The sequence below is a fragment of the Zalophus californianus genome, chromosome 12 (genome assembly GCF_009762305.2).
Source record: "Zalophus californianus isolate mZalCal1 chromosome 12, mZalCal1.pri.v2, whole genome shotgun sequence".
In the NCBI taxonomy this organism is placed as follows: Eukaryota; Metazoa; Chordata; class Mammalia; order Carnivora; family Otariidae; genus Zalophus; species Zalophus californianus.
In genome coordinates, this window is record NC_045606.1 from 37,967,502 (window position 1) to 37,989,152 (window position 21,651).

The following is a 21,651-nucleotide window of genomic DNA, read 5'->3' on the forward strand; positions in this document are numbered from 1 at the left end:
CTCTTCTTTCCTTCTCATTCTTTTTACTTCTCTTTTCCAAAATTGGTATGCTCTTTACTCTGCACATTCTGTGAAAAAAAATGTTTGAATGGCATCAAATTTATAGATTAGCCCAGGCAACATTGCCATCCTTACAATACTGAATCTTCTTATCCACATAGTGAAGTGTCCCATTTATTGAAGCCCTTTGCCTTTGATCAAGTCTTTATCATTATCTCCATAATGATCTTGTTTATATCCTGAAAAATAAATGAGAAAAACACAAACAACCCACTGAAAAATGGGCAGAAGCTATGAAGAAACAATTAATACAAGTGGGAATCTTGTTGTCGAGAAGACACTCGACTTGCGGGTAACCAGGGGCATGCAAATGGAATAAAAAATACCATTTTACACCATATAATCAGTAAACATTAAACAGTTTGATGGCAATCAAGTGTTGGAAGTGTTATTGAACCTTTAAACTCTACTGATGGACATATAAACTGGCATAACCACTGATAAATATAATTTAATATAGTTAAAAATGCTCATATACTAGTACCCAGTAATTTTATTTCTCTCTCTCAAGAAACTCCTGCACAATTGAAAAGATATAGTTATTATGAAAAAGCTTAACAACTGTCTTTAGTAGAGGAATAGTTAAGCTGTAGTTTAATTATATAATGCAAAGCTATTCAGCAGCTGAAATGAAAAAAAAAATCAGCTTTCCACTCAAAAACATAATGCGACTAATAAAAACAGGTTGAAAAGAGAGATGCCACTTATATAGTTTTTATGAACACAAAATAATAGTATATATGCTGTTTCTGGATACATATATGAGTGATAAAAGAACAAAAATTTATAAAAGGATGACAAAAAACAATTTTAGGATAGTGGTTGTCGTGGTGGAGAAAGAAAAGGAAAAGAGGAGAAATGAGCTGGATTTTTTTTAAAGATTTTATTTATTTATTTGACGGAGAGAGACACAGCGAGAGAGGGAACACAAGCAGGGGGAGCGGGAGAGGGAGAAGCAGGCTTCCCGCTGAGCAGGGAGCCCGATGCGGGGCTCTATCCCAGGACCCTGGGACCATGACTTGAGCCGAAGGCAGGCACTTAATGACTGAGCCACCCAGGCGCCCCTGGATTTTTTTTCTGTAAAAATTTATCTTGGAAAATATAAAATTAAAGCAAACACGGCAAAAAATTATCTGTCAGATGTGGGTAGTGGTATATAGATGTCTGTTGTAATATTTTCTGTATGTTTGAATTTTGTATAATTTGTAAAACAGCTTAGATTTGGTGCTGATGTAATACTAGATATTTAGATGTAGTAACACAGTAGATTTCTAGCCTAACTCCATTTTGCATATAAGCACATAAAAAAATACTTTTGAATTGTAAATAGATCTGAACATTTTCAAGAATGCAGTTACAGTATAAATCAAGGCAAGACTGGACTTGGTTTTATTCAGAACTTTACCAATGTTTTCCCTCATTTTCCCCTCACTTTCCCTCATTCCTCCATTCCTTCATTATGATAATGACCTTTGTGGTAGCTGAATTATAATGCAAAACACCCTGGTCAGTTCAAGTACGTAGCTGTTAGGCTTCTACATATGGGTTCAAGCAAATCACTATTTCATTATGGCATCTAGGATAGTTATTAACATATTGAATTTTGTACTACATCGTTGTAATATTTATATTATTTGTAACAATCATAACTAGGTAGTGGTAATTATTAGAAATTACTTTCGTTTTGCCTACATAGGTTAGCTAGGTATTGTATCTAGTTATTTTTAAGACTTATTTATTTATTTTAGAGAGAGAGAGAATGCATGGGGAGAGGGCAGGGGCGGAGGGAGAGAGACTCCCAAGCAGACTCTGCACCAAGTGCAGAACTGGTCGGGGGGCTCGATCTCATGACCCCGAGATCACGACTTGAGCTGAAACCAAGAGTGGGACCCTCAACCGACTGTGCCACCCAGGTGTCCCTATTTATTTTTAAAAGGCTAGATGTGAAAGTAGATGCTATTATCTATGAATTTCCTTGCAGAATAGGGAAGGCTGTCTTAAAGGGTTGAGAAGCACTGGGGTGGCTTCATCCTCTGCCTCACCACTGATCTCCCCACTTACACACAGGCTCTTCAGGTAATCCCGTCCTTTAGGACAAGAAGGAGGCAGGGCCTGGTTTAGGGATATGGTAGGGGATGTGGATTCCCCGAGTCTGGAAATATAGAGAAATGACAGTTTCTGTAGTGACAGAGACTTGCTCTCTGCTCCCACTCTTAAGTAGCTCTCAAGGTGCCAGAAGATGTGGGGAACGTGGATGGTCTGGAGAGGATGCTTCTGAGGACCAACCCTTAGCCTGTAGGGAGTAGCAAGGCCCAGCAGATGGCGCCACCATGATGACCGATGATCAGCCAATCTAACAAATGGGCACGTGAGGCCACTGAATTTTATTTGGGAAAAAAAAAGAAAAGAAAACGTGAAGTCTCATAACTAAGACTGATGAAATTGATTCTCTCTGTTGGGAGTAATGAAAGGCTACTATCCCACAGTATGGGAGAAGAGAAAACATTTAATACTGACTGGCATCGTGTCCCTCAGTAATCCTGGCTTCAACATTATCTTTTCCCTCCGGCCTGGCCTAGTCATTTCTTGTGGCCAGTTCTCACTCTTTCTGTTCAAATTCTCATCCTGTATCTCCTCTTCATCCCATTCTTAGTGTACCCAAATCTCTGTCTTCTTTGCCCACAGGCAGAATCTGAAAAGTCCTTGTTCTTTATCATCAGTACAAGTTAAAATTTGTATCTTGTCTCCTTTACTAGCATTCCAGACTACTTCTGGGGACCATCTTGCATACATTAAAGGGTTCATGAAGGGCCCTCTCTCATTAAAAGTGACTTTACCCAAGAAATAATTTATCCCTGAATGAAATAATTCATCCCCTACAATGAAAATTGCTGTAAATTTTTGGGAGGGATAGTTTACAGAGTGTAAAGAAAACTGTTGGAGAAATAGACCGTATTTCTGCACGGAGAGACTCTATATTGTAAGAATGTCAGTTCTTCCTAAATTGATGTCTACACCAAAATAAGTTTCAGATGAATCAAATGTTAAACATTTTTTAAAATGTATAAAAAACTAAATTATAATTATTCTGGATAGCTATGCAAACTCTGAGACGAAGACACTCTAATATTTTTTAAAAATGGGAAAAATTTGACTATCGAAAGTTAACGTCATTGTATTTAAGAAAAATCAAAGTGGTTAAAAATTTTGTAGCAATTATAACATAGGCTTACATCTTATTTTAATGAATGGTTCATATAAATGAAAACAAAGCGGAAAGTCTGGAATGTATAAGACAAAACTTTAGACAATTAACTAAAGAAGAAATACACTAGTTAATAATTACAGAGAAAGTGTTCAAACTCTAGTAATCAAATGAATTTAGATTTTTTAAAAAAGACCATTTCTAACTTCCAAACTAGCAAAAAAAATTTTTTTAAAGTATAACAACATACTGGTGAGTGAAATATCACTGCTACACATCAAGGAGTTATATAACTTGTGACAATTATTCATAAAAGTCCTTAAAACAGGTCACACATTTCAGCTTAATGACTCTATGTAGGAGGAACTTATGCCGAGGAAATAATCTTAAAATTTTCATACAAATTTATTAATTTTAGCATTAATTATAAGATCAAAACATTCCAAAAAATCCTCATATCCAATAGTTGGGTAAACTAACTTGTGGATATCATGTAATTCCTTTCAAATGACATTTAAAGTAATTCTGTAACACCATGGAAATGTTTATGGTAGTAAACAAAAGGCAATGTTGGTCAATAACAATGTCAAAATTTGTCTAAGCTAACTGTTACTTAGGGAAACAAACATTCAAATACAGTGACCTATCACTACACACCCACCAGATTGGCTAAAATTAAATAGAGCAAAAATACCAGCCATAGATGAGCATGTGGCCCAACAAGAACCCTCACGCATGGCTTATGGAAGTGTAAACTGGACCTGTTTGACACTCTCTAGTAAAGGTGAAGGGATGCATACCCAATGATCCAGTCATTCCATTCATAGACATAGAACCCAGAAACGCCTGCACGTGAGCACCAGGGTACAGGAATGTACAAGAATGCTCAGCACAGCAATGTTTGGACTAGCCTGAAACTAGAAATGTCCATCACCAGTAGGATGGATAGATTGTGGATTACTTGTGCAGTGAGACAGAACACAATCAAATGAACAAATGACAACTTCAGCATCACAACATAGATTATTTTCACAAACATAATGTTGAATGAAAGAAGCAAGTCATAGAAGAATATGTGTTTATTATTTCACTTAAATAAAGTTCAAAAATAAATGAAACAAAATCTCTTGCTTAAGGATACATACAGAGGTGGTAAAACTATAAGAAATGCATAATAGTCAGGAGAATAATACCTCGGGCAGGTTGGAGGAGTTGCGCTGGGGAAGGAGAGCAGGAAAGTGGAGGCCTTCTCTGGCTGTTGGAGGTGTTTGATTTCTTGACCTGGGATATGATCGAAGAAGGAGGCAGACACTGGAGTGATACATCTATAAGCCAAGGAACCCCAAGGATTGTCAGCCATCACCAGAAGCCGGGAGAGAGCCATGAGACAGATTCTCCCTGAAAGCCCTTAGAGGAAGCCAACCCTGCTGACACCCTAATTTCAGACTTCCAGTCTCCAGAACTGTGAACACATTCCTGTTGTCTTAAGCAACCTAGTTTGTGGTACTCTGTTACGGCAGTGCTAGGAAGCTAACACATTGTATTTTCACACTAAGAACACGTATTAAGGGGAGCCTGGTGGCCCAGTCGGTTAAGTGTCTGCCTTCGGCTCAGATCATGACCTCAGCGTCCTGGGATCAAGTCCCGAGTCCGCTCCCTGCTCAGCGGGGAGTCTGGCGTCTTGCTTCTCCCTCTCCTTTTGCCCCTCCCCACACTTGTGCTTGCTTTCTCTCTCTCGCTCGCTCACTTTCTCTCAAATAAATAAATAAAACCTTTTTTTAAAAAAAGAAGATTTGTTAGAAGTTTCCAAGAATTTATAGTTGAGGTCTCTAATTTCTTGAATAAATCACAAAATCTAAAATAAAAAAGTACTCAAATCGTCCCACTTTATATATTCTCTGGAAAAGTTATGCTCAAAGGCCCAATTCAAATATAAAAAATAAAGATCTCCTATTCAGAAAAGAAATCTCTGCGGCACATCTAGTTGTACCAACAGGTCAAGGATCAATAGTAAAAGTCCAAGTACATTAAACAATAAAGGATGTGGCTTATTCCAAGTTGGCCTGTAAAATTTTCATCCTGACTCTTTGATTCCTTTCCTTACTGGAAATTCTCCAGTGTCTGAAGTGACCCTGCATCTGGCCTCCTGGAAGCCATTCTTACTCATTCCATTTCCCTCCAGAGCCAAGCAGGGCTGACCTGGAAAGAGGTCTGACACAGAACTTCTCCAGGGTGGAACACTGATGCACACGGACGGCTCTGTGGGAGACCATCTTTGGTTACAAGTCTGCTCTCTGCAAGTTGAGAGAACAGACAGCCTCCGAGTTTATAGCGCCAAGTGCTCTCAGAAACCTCACTGGGGGGTTGATTTTGTATAGGATGCTGAGCACATGTGTGGGAGTATTGCCCTTCCTAAGTAGGTTCTGCCTGATCGCAGGATGCCATAAACAAAGGCATAAAGGGGCAATATATGGAAAACAAATTTTTTTAAAAATTCACAAAATGCAAGGTGATTTCTCTAGTCCTTTCAAGTTTTCAACTACCCAAAGAGAGCAAAGTACAGGAAAGATTTCTTCTAGAAAAATCATGAGGTAGGATAGTACAGTGGTAAGAGATTTTGAAGCTAGGCTGTCTGCTCTCAGACCTTCGTTCCATCGCATCATTGCTTGATGTCGTTATTAGCTTCTCCAAGTACAAATTTCTTCATCTGTAAAATTAGGATAAAAATTGCACCTATTGCAAAGGGTTGCTAGGAAGATTCAATGAGGCAACATATGAAAAGCATTTAGCTCAGAATGTTACAAATGGTAAGTGCTTAAGAAATATTGGTTGCTGAAATAATAATCATTATAGTAAAAAAATCTTTCCAGATTTAAACTTGAAGTAGTTATAAAAATTTCCAGTAGAACTGATTATAGAGTAGGCCCCCTGGGGGTCAATGCGTTCACCCCATTAAATTAGGCAGAGAAGGAAAATTTCAGCTTCTTAAGTTGACCGTTCTAGTACTTAACATGCTCTATCAGAAAAATAAAATTCACTTCAGTTTCCTGGTGTGTTAGATAAGTGAGTCTGGTTAAGTAATTTCTGCGGAGCTTTCCAAACAGTACAAATTTGTATTTCTAACAACCATTATCAGCCATAAATCAAATATGTCTCTAAGTCACTTTCTTTCAGTATTTCTAGGCTTCTACCCCTTTCCAAGCAAAATATGACCTTTAGGCTAGCTTGGTGGTCACAGTGTTTGTGTCCGTAGTTCTTCCCCAGTTGTACTCCAAAGGAGCCTTAGACTTGGGTGGTTCTAGTATTAGCTGTTGGCAGTCAGAGCTGGGCAATTTCCATAATACTAAAGTTTGCTTGGACCAAACTTTCAGGTTTCCCAGCTTTGAAAGAGAAGAAAAACATGATTTTGTGAAACAGTCAAAGAAACTGATGATATTTAAAGCCACCTGTGTGAGCTCCAAAGGTTGCAGTATAACCTTTATTTTCAATGATATTTGCTATTTTATCGATAAAAGCTAGTAAGTTACAGGAATCGCTTTGTATTTTCCAATTCACCTGGGGAACTGAAACTCAAGGGAGTGCTCTGGCTTTCCCGCGGAAATCCTCGGTTCTCCCCCCACCCTTACCCAACCCCAGTACATTTGCTGGTTGTCCAGGAGGCAGCCCTGTTGTTTCAAATGCCTGGCTTCCCTGGGGACCAACAAAGGACCCTGGAAAGAATGGCTTATGTAAGGCAGTCAGAGGTTGAAAGGGAAGCAGCGGGAAAAGTCTTGACCCTCAGGAATAATGGCAAAATATGTTGACGTAATTGTCTTCCTCAATCGCCCTTTCTAGGGGCCAACGTGAACATGAAAACCAACAATCAGGATGAGGAGACGCCCTTGCACACGGCTGCCCACTTCGGCCTCTCAGAGCTGGTGGCCTTCTACGTGGAGCATGGGGCCATAGTGGACAGTGTGAACGCCCATATGGAGACCCCGTTGGCTATCGCCACCTACTGGGCCCTCCGCTTTAAAGAGCAGGAGTACAGCAGGGAGCACCACCTGATCTGCCGCATGCTGCTGGACTACAAGGCCGAGGTCAACGCCAGGGATGACGACTTCAAATCCCCGCTGCACAAGGCAGCCTGGAACTGTGACCACGTGCTCATGCACATGATGCTGGAGGCAGGGGCCGAAGCCAATCTCATGGATATCAATGGCTGTGCTGCCATCCAGTACGTGCTGAAGGTCACCTCTGTGCGCCCGGCGGCCCAGCCTGAGATCTGCTACCAGCTCCTGTTGAACCATGGGGCTGCCCGGATATACCCTCCACAGTTCCACAAGGTGAGGCTATGTGCAAAATGCCCAGTGCAGACCCCGGTAGTCAGCAGGGGCTGACTCCAGAGGCTCCAAGGATGACTGGGTCTCTCCACTCTGGTGGTAACTCAAGCTTATTTGAGGCTTGAGTCTCCGGCTAACTCCCTTTGATTCTCCAACTGACCTCACATTGACATACACGACCCTGGCGACTCAGTCCTTGTCCAGGCTGGTTTGAAATCTGGGGCTGAGAGCTAAGAATGAGAACAAGAGTGGCAGATAATTCTCCATGCCTCATGTGAGCACCAGTGAACAGCTAGCAGCTTCTGCCCGACTGAGTTAAGAAAGATCAGAAAGCTACTTTAAGTCTCCTGCAGAGACCAGTGGCGTCAGACAGGAAAATACTTGCCATCTTTTGAGCAGAATGTATTTTAAATTACGTACAGAATGTATTTTAAATTACGTATGGAATTGTTCTTGCTTTAAATTTTTATCTCTGCACTGTCATTTATAACTCGTTCAGTCTAGACTTAGCCAAACTATTCATGCCAGGAATAAAGAAGCCTGGACTTCGGGATCAAACAAACTTGGGTCTTGCCACTTCCCTAAGAATTTTACTTTGAATACATTACTTAAGTCTCCCAAGCCTCAGAGTCTTCCACTGTGAAATGGGTGCACTCTGCCTTTATGCTTTTGCAATAATAAGCAGATGTGATCCTACGTTAGAAGGAAATTAATCTTACTAGTAGCACACAGATATACTCAGAGCCCAGAGTTATGGTGCAAACCTTTCTTTACTGTTCCTCTTGAGTCGCTGTCTGTCCTTGCAGAATGCCTGCCCCAGCTCCATCCCACATCTGCAAGTACCTCTCCCTTGGTCTCTGTTCATCTTCTTGCTCCACCTACATCTCATTAGTCGGGCCATCTTCATAGTGCAACTTCTAGAAGACAGACAATTGATCTCTTTCTACTGTGGCTCACTCCACAAAGCATAATTTCGTGTGTATTTATTTTCTAAGGCCACCTTCTTTCCAGGGAAAAGGGTGGAGAGGGAGGAAGGGCATGGAGGTTCCAGTGAAATGTACCTACCTCACTTTATCCGTGAGTAATAATCGTTTTCTCATAAGTTTGCTTTAAGAATGAAGCAAGATAACATTTGAGAAGTGGTGGCACTGTGCCTGGTGCGTGGCAACCATTAGAGAAATGGTGGCTTTCATTCTTGCTATTATTACATATTTGTTGATCAGTGGAATCAGTGCCCTGGGCCTGGGTTAGCCACAAGGGCCTCTCCAACCAGGAGAGACAATGTGGGAGACTGCCCAGAGCCGAAATGTCGTGTTTTACCTGAAACTCACTGCGCAGAAACAGGTCTCTGCGAAAGTAGCCAGAATACCCTTTCCTCATTTTTCCCCTTTGAGAGCCAGATTGAGGAAAATGGGCTTTCACAGGGAGTTTCTGCTCTCCAGTGAGAAGTCTTGCAAATGTGAAGAAGGTCCCCAGGTCCTTTTTCCCAAAAGCAGTCCTTTGAGAGGTGACAGTGAGGAGGCTTAGGAGCAGAGGCTTAGCTGCTATTTATGTGCATTATGATTTCTGAACAAGTCCCTGATTTCTCAGATCTCAATTTCCTCATCTAAAAAAAATGAAGGTAAAAATATCAGCTTTTCCAAAATGTTTCAGGAATAAGTGGGTAAGATATGTCCATCACCCAGCCCAGTAGTGGCACTCAACAAAATTGTTTCCTTTCATCTTCCTTCTCTCAAAATGTACACCTCATCCATTGCAGGAGTCCGTCCTCCCAGCTGTACTTTGGTGGCTCCGCAAGCCTGTAACATCAGTGTCTGATTGTGTGCTCCAAGGACATTATCCAGAGTTAGCATGTTCTTATTCCATTGTGTTTTGCTCCTCTGAGCTCCTCCAGTTTGGCCATACGCTAAAGAGATTTAGGACGGGATTGGCTACTGGTTGATGGCTGGTATTATAAACATTTTTGTTGCTACCCAACAGTGTGAGGGAACTGGCCCCCTTCCAAAGGAAAACTAAAGAAAAACTATTCCATTTACTATGCAGATGCTTCAAAGTGATTTAGCACAACTACTCCACAGCCCGACTTTCCAAAGAGAAAGTAATCTTTATGACAAGTAAATGACTGACTCATTTATCCAGAAGATAAAGTGATTTGTTCTCTTGTGGATGGGGAATTCAGTTTCCTTATTTACAAGGAACAAGGTCAGAGCTGAAGATGCTGTCTTCCAAATACAAAGCAAATTTGTAGAGGGTGTATTTCACTGAAAGCCAATGTATAAATTACATAAGGGAAAAAAAAAGAATTATAGGGTCTGCAATTGCTTTCCAGGGTACAAAAGGACATTTGATTTTTTTTTCTCTTGGCATAATTCAGAAGGAAGTGACACCCCAGGGAGCCAAGATTGGGTTTTCTTGTAGGGCAAGAAAGACATTTTTCTAGGGGAGGGAAAGGTATGTGAGGGTTCGGGGGAGGTAAGGATGATTTCTGCTGTTGAACAATGCTGCAAATGAAGCCCAGAATACAAACAGTCTCTCTGATCATTAAGTACTTTTCTGCACACAGATATATCAATATAAAAAGAATTTTTTGGCCAAAGTGGCTCACAGAGGTGGCATTGTTTTGGAAGGGTGGCAGGGAGATTTATCTTGAATCTCTTTTTTAATTTATGCTTCCAGGGGCCAGATGATGAGAGCAAGTGTCTAGAGGTCTCTCCAGGTGCCACCACTGTAGAAAGAAATTTTTGTCCGACTGTTCTTCCCTGACGAGAGAATAGAGACACCAGAGACTCACAGAAAGTGAAGGTCTATTCCCAGGTGGACAAAGAAGAAGCAGAAGCTTCTCCCCCTGAGTCCACAACAGTCCTTTCTCTTTTGATGGTCAAGGTTCCTGGTAGTCAGGGTAGAGTGATGATACGGCGTTTGATGTCTCTTAAGGACCTCTTTTGTTGTTGTTGCCCAGTAGAATAATTATTGAGGCCTGAAGACAGTGTGTCCAACTGTCTTAGTTCTGGAAGAAGCCTGACATGCCAGTGAAGAGAGCTGGGAGGCTGTTCAGGCTCCTAACGAAGACTTTTCGTGCTACGAGAACCATCTTCTGTGAGCCGAAAACGTAGTGTTCAGTGTCAGCAAAACCTAATGACAGCAGTGGGAGCTTTGGACTTTGTGCATCGAAAGACTGCAGGTTAAGAACTACTTAATTTTTTTTTTTTTTTTGGCCGAATGAAAGGTAACAAGTTACCTCCCTGTGATATGTGGGAGTATGCCAGGTGCAAATTGAGGCACCAGATGTGTGAAGGAGGCTCCTGAAATATGAATGGATGATGTTCCTGTACACGTGACTTAGTTTGAACTGTTTCTGAATGGGGGCTGAGAATAATGTTGCCGAATAAAATACAGGATGCTCAGTTAAATCTGAAGTCTAGATATATAATAAGTACTTTTTCATATAAATATGTCCCATGCAATATTTGGGACATGGGGCACGCCTGGGTGGCTCAGTCGTTAAGCATCTGCCTTTGGCTCAGGTCATGATCCCAGGGTCCTGGGATGGAGCCCCGCATCAGGCTCTCTGCTCCTCGAGGAGTCTGCTTCTCCCTCTCCTTCTACTGCTGCCCCTGCTTGTGCTCTCTCACTCTCTCTGTCAAATAAATAAATAAAATCTTAAAAAACAATATTTGGGACATGGTTACACTAAAAATTCTATGTTGTTTATCTGAAACTCAAAATCTGGCAGTCAATATTATAATTATTATTATTATTATTATTATTATTTAAATCTGGGAACCCTAGTCGGGAAGTCGGTAATGTGTTGCAAGAGGAGAGTAAATTTTATCTACATTTCTTCTGTGATCAAGGTGTTGGGAGGATGGGGAAAGTAGGGAATATCTGGGGACAAATTACCTGTGTTGGGTAAGTGAGCATCTTGTCTTTAAATATAACGAGTGTGGCTTCCGTGAAGAGTGAGTGTGACCGGGGAATTAGTGTAGAGCAGAGGCCAGTGTTCTGAGTGACCCTTAAACCATGTGCAGAGCCTCATTACACGCTCTCTGGTTTCTCCACATACTTTTTGGGTTTATAACTCCATTATAAGCACACTTTTGATTCCAGCCTTGGATTAATTTCAGCTATCATCTCCCTACTACTGACTCGTAAATGTAAATCTCTATTTTGGATCATCAACTGATTACCCATGTACTTCTCACCACAGATCATCCTTTCAGAAAGGATTTATCTGGAGGTCTTTAGAGAAGGATGTGGCGTTCCCGATGGTGGCTATGTTTATATTACCAGCAATGGTTTTACATTCGAAAGAGAATTCTTTCAAAATTTCAACAAAACTCAGCCTCAGAGTTATTTATTGGGTCTCTAAAACTCTGTATGCTATGACGCCAAGGTCTTAAAGATGAGGATGGGTCAGCCTTAGTTACAACTGTGCATCCGTCCTCTCTCTCGCATAGTCCGATCCCTCCCTGTTTGAATCCACCCAACTCCCCGTAAGCTGGCCTTCTAATCAGATCTGGTGGTTTCTAATCTGTCTTTTTCTCCCTAATCTTCACAGCTCTGGTGACAACCCGGCTTCCAATGCTCACCTCACTTGATGTCTTTCACTCTGATAGGCCTGATTTCCTTTTGACTTTTGGAGTCATACAGACCTGAATTTGAATCCCAGCTCTGTCTTTTACTAGCTAAATAACCTTAGGTATAAATTTTCTCCATCTTGGATTTTAAATCTGTAAAATGGGTATAACTATAAGACTAACCTCATAGGGTTGTTTGAAGACTGAGCAAGGCAAATATGCCAAGATTTAACATAGTCCCTGGCACATAATAGGTACTCAAAAGATGGTAGCTATAACTTTTTTCCTTCTCCCTCTCTCCTGCCTGTTAGGATTCCCCAGGCTTTAGACCATGGTCCTCTACCATTTCCATTTATTCCCATTTAGAGTCTTATTGAGCTGTGTGGCATTAGCCAGCACATTCTTTAATGGCGCACAAGTCTCCACCTCCATCTTGGTCTTCTCAGCAGAGTGTTAGCACGCACATTTTTGACTGACATTAAGACACTGCCTATGACATATCCTTCTGCCCATGATCTGACCATCCCCAAATTAGTATGCCCTTCCCATTTCCTCATTTCCGTCAGTGGCACCCCACTATGTCCTTGTTCTCAGGCTTGAAAGTTGCATTCTTTACTCCCCATAGCTGATTAGTCATTAAGCCCCTGCTTGCTCTTTCTCAGAGCTTCGGTTACCCTTCATCTCACGACTGACACTGGAGCTAGATGAGAAGCCGTTTGGTGCACCCCCATTCGGCCTCCTCACTGCTCTCTGCCCTTGATATCCTTGTTTCCTCCTTTGTGCTTTTGTTCATGACGCTCAAGGGACACTTGATGATCTTTAAGCCAGTCTCTTATTATGTACTGACTTACACTGCTCGCTCTTTGAAATGTGTATGTCTTTTCTCTTCAACTAGGTTGTAAACTCCTTGAAGACAAAAAACAGGTCATAAATTTCTCAGAATTACTGTCATAGGGCTAAACACAGTGCTCAATAAAGGCCTTCTAATGGAATGAATTGATTGAATATAACCCTCTCTTGTTAAGAAAATGTAATAGCATCCTCTTGCCTGTTAAGCCAGTCCCAAGCTCTTCAGACTGGCCTTGCAGGTGGACCGTCAGCTGACTCCATCCTAACATGCTCTTCACATCAGCTCTTTCCTGACATGGGCCTTCCATTCGGGTGACACCACATGCACACGCACAGACGCGCGCATGCACACACACACACACACACACACACACACACACACACACACACACTGAACTGGGCATTAAAATGATAATCTTTCTGTCTCAGTTTTGCCCGGGGCCTCAAGACAATAGGTTCTTAACAGCCTACATTGAAAAATACGGTGCTGGATCACTTGTGACGAACTTGTAAAGGAGGTGGGGAAGACCGGCATTGTGACCCTTTTCCCAACAACAATAGGCTGAGGTTGGCAAGGACTGGGAAGTCAGGAAGAACTCTCCAGAGAAAGTTGTTTCAGTGCAAAGGCATGCCTCCCTTCCAATGGCAGCGATGGGGGGCTTTCTCCTCATCTCATATCCAGTGAAGGGCTTTCTCGAGTTCCAAGGGAAAAATGGAACCGATGTGTAACTCATGATGAGAAAACGTAAAGGTGAAAGTCTGTGGCTGGGGTTGCTTGTCTGTTGGCAAAGGAAAGAAAGGCAGGTAAATTCGGAGTCAAGAGTACTTTTGCTGCAGGTTCCCTGTGGACCAGTTGCCAAACCAGCTGGGTCCCTTTGAAATGAAAGCAGACCACACTCAAAGGACTTCCGGAAGATGGGTCAGTCTGGCAGAAAAAAGCTGGAGGTGTTCCGGTGGGGAGGGGTGAGGGTTGTAAGGGCAGGATGTGCCTTTCATCAGACTCCCACCTTCTTTGTTAGCTCCTCTTTCTCACTTGCTCCTGAATGTTGAAGGAAGTTAGTGTGATTTTATTAATCCTCCCATCTACGTTGGGACTAGCAGTGTGTTTGAAAATTCAAAGGCACGAAGCTTCACAAAAGCATTTCGGGGCTCCAAGGAGCCCAAGGAGTCCGTAAGTTCTCGATGTCTCCGTGCGTATGAATGAATCATAGATGTGCGTTGAACAGTTAAAGCTGTATGCTTCCTCTACAGGTGATACAGGCTTGCCATTCTTGTCCCAAAGCAATCGAAGTTGTAGTCAATGCCTATGAACACATCAGGTGGAACGTAAAGTGGAAAAGAGCTATCCCCGACGATGACCTGGAGGTAAAGAATCCATTCACTTTCTGTGGTTTTCACTGTAAAATAGTTCAAGACTGCAATAGAAGTACAGAAAATTTTAATTAAAAAACTGGTCTTGAGAATGCTTTTAAGAGATACTCAAATGCAGTAAGACAAATGGTTATAAGACGTGGATAGAAGAGGGGCACCTGGGTGGCCCAGTCGGTTAAGTGTCTGCCTTCGGCTCAGGTCATAATCCTGGGTCCTGGGATCGAGCCCCGCATCGGGCCCCCTGCTCAGCAGGGAGCCTGCTTCTCCCTCTCCCTCTGTGTGCTCCACCACTCTCTCTCTTCCTCTTTCTCTCTCAAATAAATAAAATCTTTAAAAAGAATGCAGATGTGAGAATAAATAGATACATCATGTATGTAGCATTTATGAATGTCTTCAGGATTTCTCCATTTAAGGACAAGTTGAACATTTGTATATAGGTGACAGTTTTACTTTCTCCTCAATAATTTAGATAATTTAATAATAATAATAATAGTAATGTTTGAGATTGCTTATGTAATATTTTTACCAGAAGATTAGTTTTTCATGTAGATTATTTCATTTGCTTTTTTGAAAAGATATATTTATTTATTTTAGAGAGACGGAGAGAGAGGAGGAGGATTGGAGGGAGGGGCAGAGGGAGAGGGACTCTCAAGCAGATGCCACACTGAGTGCTGAGCCCCATGTGGGACCCAGTCTCACGACCCTGAGATCATGACCTGAGCCGAAACCAAGAGTCAGACACTTAACCGACTGTGCCACCCAGGTGCCCCTATTTCGTTCACTTTTAGTTATCTTGAAGACTTTAGGTATATTAAAAATCCTTAATGAGTCATGCAGAAAGCCATTGACAAAGCTGAGTTTTCGCTCTGCAAGTGGACTTTGCTGCCTTGGTAAACCAGTCCTCCCACCGAGCCTCCCCTCTTCTTGGTTTTAGCCGTCACAGGCTGTCTCCAGCATGTGGAGAGGAGCCAGGCACAGAGTGCAAAGCTCATTGGGCTCAGAGCCTGATGGCTTAGGTTCAACCGCGCTCTGCTACTTTTGAACTCTCTTACCCTTAAAAAGTTATTTATAATCTGCGTTAGCATCATTAATAGAAAAAATATCTGAATGTATGGGCCACATAAGGCACATAAAGGGTATACAGTAGCATTTAGATTAATTTCAAATTGCCGTTTTGATATACGCTGGTCCAGGCAGTTTGCAGGAGTATATTTTATCTCATTTCCTGGGCTCTGAATTGCAGCTCGGTATACCCCCTTGTCTCCCTTTCCTCCTCACATATCACTGCCTCAGCCCCCATCTCAATTTTCATGTTTAATTTTATCTCACTGTCAGAGACCCTAGAAAGCTGCCATTGTGTAAAAAGTAGGGACTAAGTGCGTCGTTGTTGATTTCTACTGATAGAAACCCCAGGGCTTTTCTCCCTCTAACCTGTCATGTCTTCCTTTACAGAGATACTGGGATTTTTACCACTCTCTCTTCACTGTGTGCAGTAACTCTCCAAGGACTCTCATGCATTTATCGAGATGTGCCATTCGAAGAACGTTGCACAACAGATGTCACCGAGCAATTCCTTTGCTTTCCCTCCCATTGTCATTGAAAAAGTACTTGCTTTTGGAGCCAGAGGGAATCATTTATTAAGCCTTATGAGACAGAAGTTCCCAATCCTAGATATTTAAGTGGACTCACCGGGTAGACACAGTTTGCATAAATAAAATGTTACTTGGGTTGATTATAACACTTCAGGGATTTCATAACACTTGACAAACTCTATGTCGTTAATCCTAGGGTATCACAGTGAGGGGAAATAAACAAGAATTAAAGTTAAGGAATTCTCAAAGACAAGAATGTATCCAGAAGGTACTGACAGCAGTAATGACTAATGTGTATAGTGTTTTTCCTTGGTGCCTGATATATTTTTGTAGAACTTTTCATATATCATCTCATTCGAAGTGGGACCCAGTTTTTCTTACAACCAATCTCATTCTCTCCCTTCTCAGTAATAGGTTTAGGTTTACGTTACTGTTCAGTTGGCGAAATCATAGGCTTTGTGATTGGCCTCTTAATCTCAGTGGCTTCCCCCAAACTCCCCTCCCACCACCGTTACCACTTAGCAGAGATTATGGTCACTAGTTTTGCAAACCTCTGTCCCCACTCTAAGCTCTTTAACTTATTTTTGGTGAAGAGAGCATACGAGCCTCATCAAAACAAGGAGATCTTTGAGTTAAAGGAGCAATGAAAAACAAAGACCAGTCTACTTAGTAGCCAAACAAGTGGACATTTCAACACACGCTCATTGAGCCATAGACTGGAGATGCAACGAGGAGTCTACAGTGAGGACTCCTGCCCTCCAGAATCTCACTGTTTAGCAGAGGATCCGGACATACAAGCAGGAAACTGCAATGTCAGATGTCAGGGGTAACAATACAGGATGCAGACTCATTTTCAGTGCTTCTGTTTCGAAGTCATGTTTCCGACCTCAAGTGTGATTTTCCTTTTAAGCATGAATATGAAAGAGTGAAGGGAGTTGCATGACATAGAGGGAGGCCCCACGGCTGTTAGTGTAAATGTATTCACTTTCAGTTTCTCTGAACATCTAGAAACCCTTTGATTTTACTATGATTTCCTGTTTAGTAAAAATATTGGGAAAAATATTGCACACTCAATGGCTCCCATGTATGTGACAAGAAAGTTGAGTAAGATGTGTACAGGGAAGTGTGTGAAGGGAAGCCCTTCAGTTGATGACTTGGTCTCATTGTGTAATAGACTGACATTTCAGAGCATTTTAGCTGGAAGATAAGGAGCACTTTGCGAGTGATGGCTGGCTACTGAAAGAGCAAATAGAAAGACTTTTTGAAAATGGTTAAAGTTGAAGAAACTTGGAAAGGTAAGTGTGTCAATCAGGCTTGTTAGTTAGTGGCTTGCAGAAAGTGAAATCTAGATGATTAACCTCTGGACCTCAGGGTTTATGAGGCCAACTTCGCTTCGCCTTTTTGTTCTTGCTAATCACTTTTAGGTAAGCTCATTGCCTCTTAGCGTCGCTTTTTTAGAAGTTAGAGCAGAAGTAATTAAGTACAAACCAATCCATTTGTCAGTTGTGAGCAGGTTTCTTTTATTTGTGTGGTTCTTCATCTTTTTTTTCCCTTTTTCTTTTGAGAGAGAGTGTGAGAGAGAGCACAGAGGGAGAGGGAGAAGCAGGCTCCCTGCTGAGCAGAGAGCCCTGATGCAGGGCTCGATCCCAGGACCCTGAGATCATGACCTGAGCCGAAGGCAGACACTTAATGACTGAGCCACCCAGGTGCCCCATGGTTCTTCATCTTATTTAACCTTAGTTCCTTGAGTTTTGAGTAGAGATGATGTCAAATATTCCACCAGCCCACCACCTCGACTGTGCTTCTAAACTGGGATTCTTATACGTCCTGTGCCCTGTAGGAAAAAGCATGGCTAGAAACAATAATGTTTCTGATTTTCCTCAGTCTTACTCAGATATTTTGAGTGAACTAATTTGTACTAAAACAAGATCTAAATTGTGGAATAGGATGCTGAATTTGTATAAACTATTCATATAAAAACGTTGATCCTTCAAAAAATTGTTTGCGGCAAGTGGTGTTGGAACACATCCTAGACTGCTGGGCAAGGGCGCATGTTGCCCTCACCTTTAGGAATATTCTGGCCGAAAAATTTGTGATGCACTGTCTTTGTCAATAAAACGCTGAAGACAAAGGGAGAGGGTGTTCCTTGCATTAGGAAATGTTTCTCAATCTGCTTGCTTGTGCTTAGACATTTTATTAGTACATAATACATGCCTATTTGTTTTGAATTTTTTACTCATACATTTAAAGTCATTTCTCTTTATCTTTGAACTTTTATTTAAAGGACTTAAATAAAGCTCTTGTTTCCTTTCGTCTTTGGGAGATGTTTATCTACCGATAAGACTTTTTTCCAACTGGCTACAGCTAGAGATCTCTGAAGACCCCTACATGTTTCATTGCTGTCTTCAACATTGAGAAAGAAAAAGAGAATGAAGAAATGTGCCGGTAAATGAATAATATTTTCAAAAGAAAGTAAAGAGTAAACACAAATTAAAGGCAGGCCGTTACTGTAGGAACAAGAGTGTTTTTTGTTTTTTTTTAAGATATATTAATTTGTTTTAGAGAGAGCAAGCAGGCACATGTGAGCAGGGGAGGGAGAGGGAGAGAGGCAGACTCCCTGCTAACCGTGGAGTCCAACTGTGGGGCTTGAACTCACCACCCTGAGATCATGACCTGAGCTGAAATCAAGAGTCAGATGCTCAACCAACTGAGCCACCCAGGTGCCCCGGAAAAAAGAGTGTTTTAATAATAATAAAGAAATGCTACCACCGTCATCATTGTCTCCTGCCTGTCTCCATCTCTGCCCTCCTGGTCCTTTCATGCCCTTCCTTCTCCCCATTCACACGACCCCGGGCAAGAGCAGCAGAGGAAATGATGTCTTCATGCTGCTTTTGTAACTTTCTGTAAATAGTCATTTAGTGGCCTGAGAAAACAAACCTCTTCTCTTTTGTGTTACATGTGAGGAAAGATCTTTAACAGGAGGGAAGACCACCTATCCAGCTTTCTCCCCGTCTTAGGATCTAGATGCACTTGTGTTCTATTTCTTAATCACTTACTGTTACATTGCCACTTTGTCCTTCCATCCTGAACTCAGTGGCTTCTAATAAAAAACACAGCTGTTGAAAACTGATTGTACAGATAACCATTTGTAGTGGGTAATCAATGTTGGAAAGAACAGCTGAGCCTTATGTTTTTGTTACTCATTGGATTGTTTGTGAGGAACTCAAGAAGTTTTAAATTGGCACACTTTCAAAACTTTAAGAAAAGCACTCCAAATTATTCACTCATATTCTTTGAAACACAGACACCATGGCTGGTGTCTGGAAGAAATTCATTGTCACTCTCCTAAGAGTATAAACAGATGCATTACAGTTAGATGTTAAGAGTTTTGGCTCTGGTACCTGTCTACCTGTGTTCAGTTTCTGACTTCCAACCTTATCTGATCCATTATCTAGGGAAAATGATGCACTTGGTCCCTGACTCAGTTTCCTTATTTATAAAATGGGAATAATAATGGTATCTATATCATAAAAATTCTACATGATTGTCTTGAGGCATAGAGGAGGAAAAAGTTTTCCTTGACTCTCTTAGGATCTCAGGTTGGGTCTGAAAATTAAACTGACAAAGATCATAAAAGAAAGGCATACAAGGTTCTACATGATACGGAACCTTCATAAGGGAATAAGGATCTGAAAAAACAGAACTGAGTATTTTTATGTTAAGTTTGATTAAGAGTGGGCAGTTGCGTAGAAAATATGATGGATCCTTAAGGAGTATGAGGGGAAACTTAGTAAGTCCTGTTCGTTAGTATTCTTCTCCAGGGTTCCTTTGTCTTAAGAGATAAAGATGCTCCTTTCCTCCAGGTACAGGGAGGGCACCTCCCACAGGAGGGTTTTACGACCTGTTTTAGGGGAGAAGATGTGGGAAAATCAGAGTTACCTTCTTGCTTCTGCTGTTTTCTCAAACTCCTTCATCTTCAAGTATTCAACATGCCAAGATACCGTACTTTGGGGCAGCATGTCCTAAAACCCCATCAGAGGGTTAAATTGCTTTCACATTAAATCACATAGAACAGTAAGCATTTTCTCAGGATCATTGTCCTTGTTACTTTCATAATTATTATCATTTAGGGAGAGGTTTCTACCAGTAGGGTGATGTATTCTTAGAGTGAAGCTACAGCCAAAAGGGGATACATGGTAGATTTTTGCTCACATTGGCAAATGCTTATGGATCTCCTACTATGCACTAGGCACTTTGCTCGGGGCTGGAATCAATGAGGGAAACAAGACAAACCAGGTCCCTGACTTTCTTGGGCTTTTCGAGGTAGGAGATGAAGGTTGAAATCACATGGATTTGGATGATTAGCAAACAAGCGAATTAATTACTTTAGGAAAATTTTCCCTTTTGCAAATGGGTTTATCAAGGATGCAATGACTATGATAGTTCACCAATTAGACAACCTTGATGGAAGCAGAAGGTGAACGTTTGTTGTAGAGAGTAAAAGATGTGGTTGGCAGGGCTGGGAGGATCAAATTATGAAGTATCCTGAACCATGGGGAGGCACCCTGGGGAACCAATGGAGTATTAATATCATAATTGTTCTTCTTCCAACCTTATAACTTCTATGGTAGTAATAATTATGATACAACTGTGTAACATTTATATGGTATTTTATAATGTTCAGAGAACCTTCATGGTGCTTAAAACAGGTAATTGCCTTTACCATTCCCCTCAACTCCTCTTCCCTGTCCCCCTTACAATTCTGAAGATTTAGACATGAAAAAAGGAAAGTCTAAACATGACATTAATTAACCCTCTTCTTCTTGTGTAAACCACTCCAATCATATGGAATGATTTACTCAAGCAAAGAAATGACTGTATAGCTTTGTATTTTTTTAAAGTATTTTATTTATTTATTTGAGAGAGAGAGCACGAGTGGTGAGGAGGGGCAGTGGGAGAGGGAGAAGCAGACTCCTTGCTGAGCAGGGAGTCTGACAGGATCCCAGGACCCTGGGATCACGACCTGAGCCGAAGGCAGACGCTTAACCGACTGAGCCATCCAGGCCCCCCAAGCCTTGCATTTTTTTTTTAATAACAAAAGCTAAAGAATGTTTTTTTTTTTTATTTATTTACAGGGGGAAAAAAAGGAACTCTTGCTTCCAAGACATAAGAGAGTGAAGGAATAGAGGCAAAATTTGAAGTTCTAAGACTGCATATAATTCTCGTCATGGCAGTGTTCAAGTGATAAATTGTTCACAGAAGCACTACTTGATTATGGTCCTTCAGGGACCCCAGACCTCCCAACACTGCTGAAGTCTGTGCAACAATGACAGACCTCTTAGGATGATCCACCAGGGAGAGCTTAGACGGCCGCAAATGGTTTCTAAGTAACCTTTGGGTAGTTCTACAATAAAGATACCTACAAAGAAACTGCAGTGTTTGCTCCCATTTGTAAGCAATGCAGTGCCGCTCAGGGGGCAAAATATGGATTTTGGAATTCAGTAGTTTGGGATTTCAGTCTGCATGGTGCCACTAAATATGCGTGAATTTGAGCCGGTTTCTTAATCCAAGTGTCAATTTCTTTATTTGGATAGAAAAGATTAACTTCCCGATTTACAATGCTTTTTGGGGAACTAAATGAAATGATGCATGTAAAGCATCTAAAGCAAGGTCCT

General features: G+C 41.4%; 1 protein-coding gene and 1 long non-coding RNA gene across 2 annotated transcripts in view; both read left to right on the forward strand.

Annotated features, from left to right (window-relative positions):
• The window catches only part of ASB4 (ankyrin repeat and SOCS box containing 4), a 54,078-nt gene extending 38,053 nt beyond the window's left edge, over positions 1–16,025 (forward strand). The window contains exons 3-5 of the mRNA XM_027574655.1: positions 7,100–7,590; positions 14,265–14,378; positions 15,837–16,025. Of these exons, the coding sequence (XP_027430456.1) occupies positions 7,100–7,590; positions 14,265–14,378; positions 15,837–16,025 (794 nt within the window). The remainder of the gene's footprint in view (positions 1–7,099; positions 7,591–14,264; positions 14,379–15,836) is intronic.
• Positions 16,026–17,172: 1,147 nt separating this feature from the next.
• LOC113911875 lies at positions 17,173–21,378 on the forward strand. The gene is made up of 3 exons (XR_003516614.1): positions 17,173–17,271; positions 18,261–18,421; positions 21,112–21,378. It is a non-coding gene; the product is annotated as an uncharacterized LOC113911875 (long non-coding RNA).
• Positions 21,379–21,651: the final 273 nt, after the last annotated feature.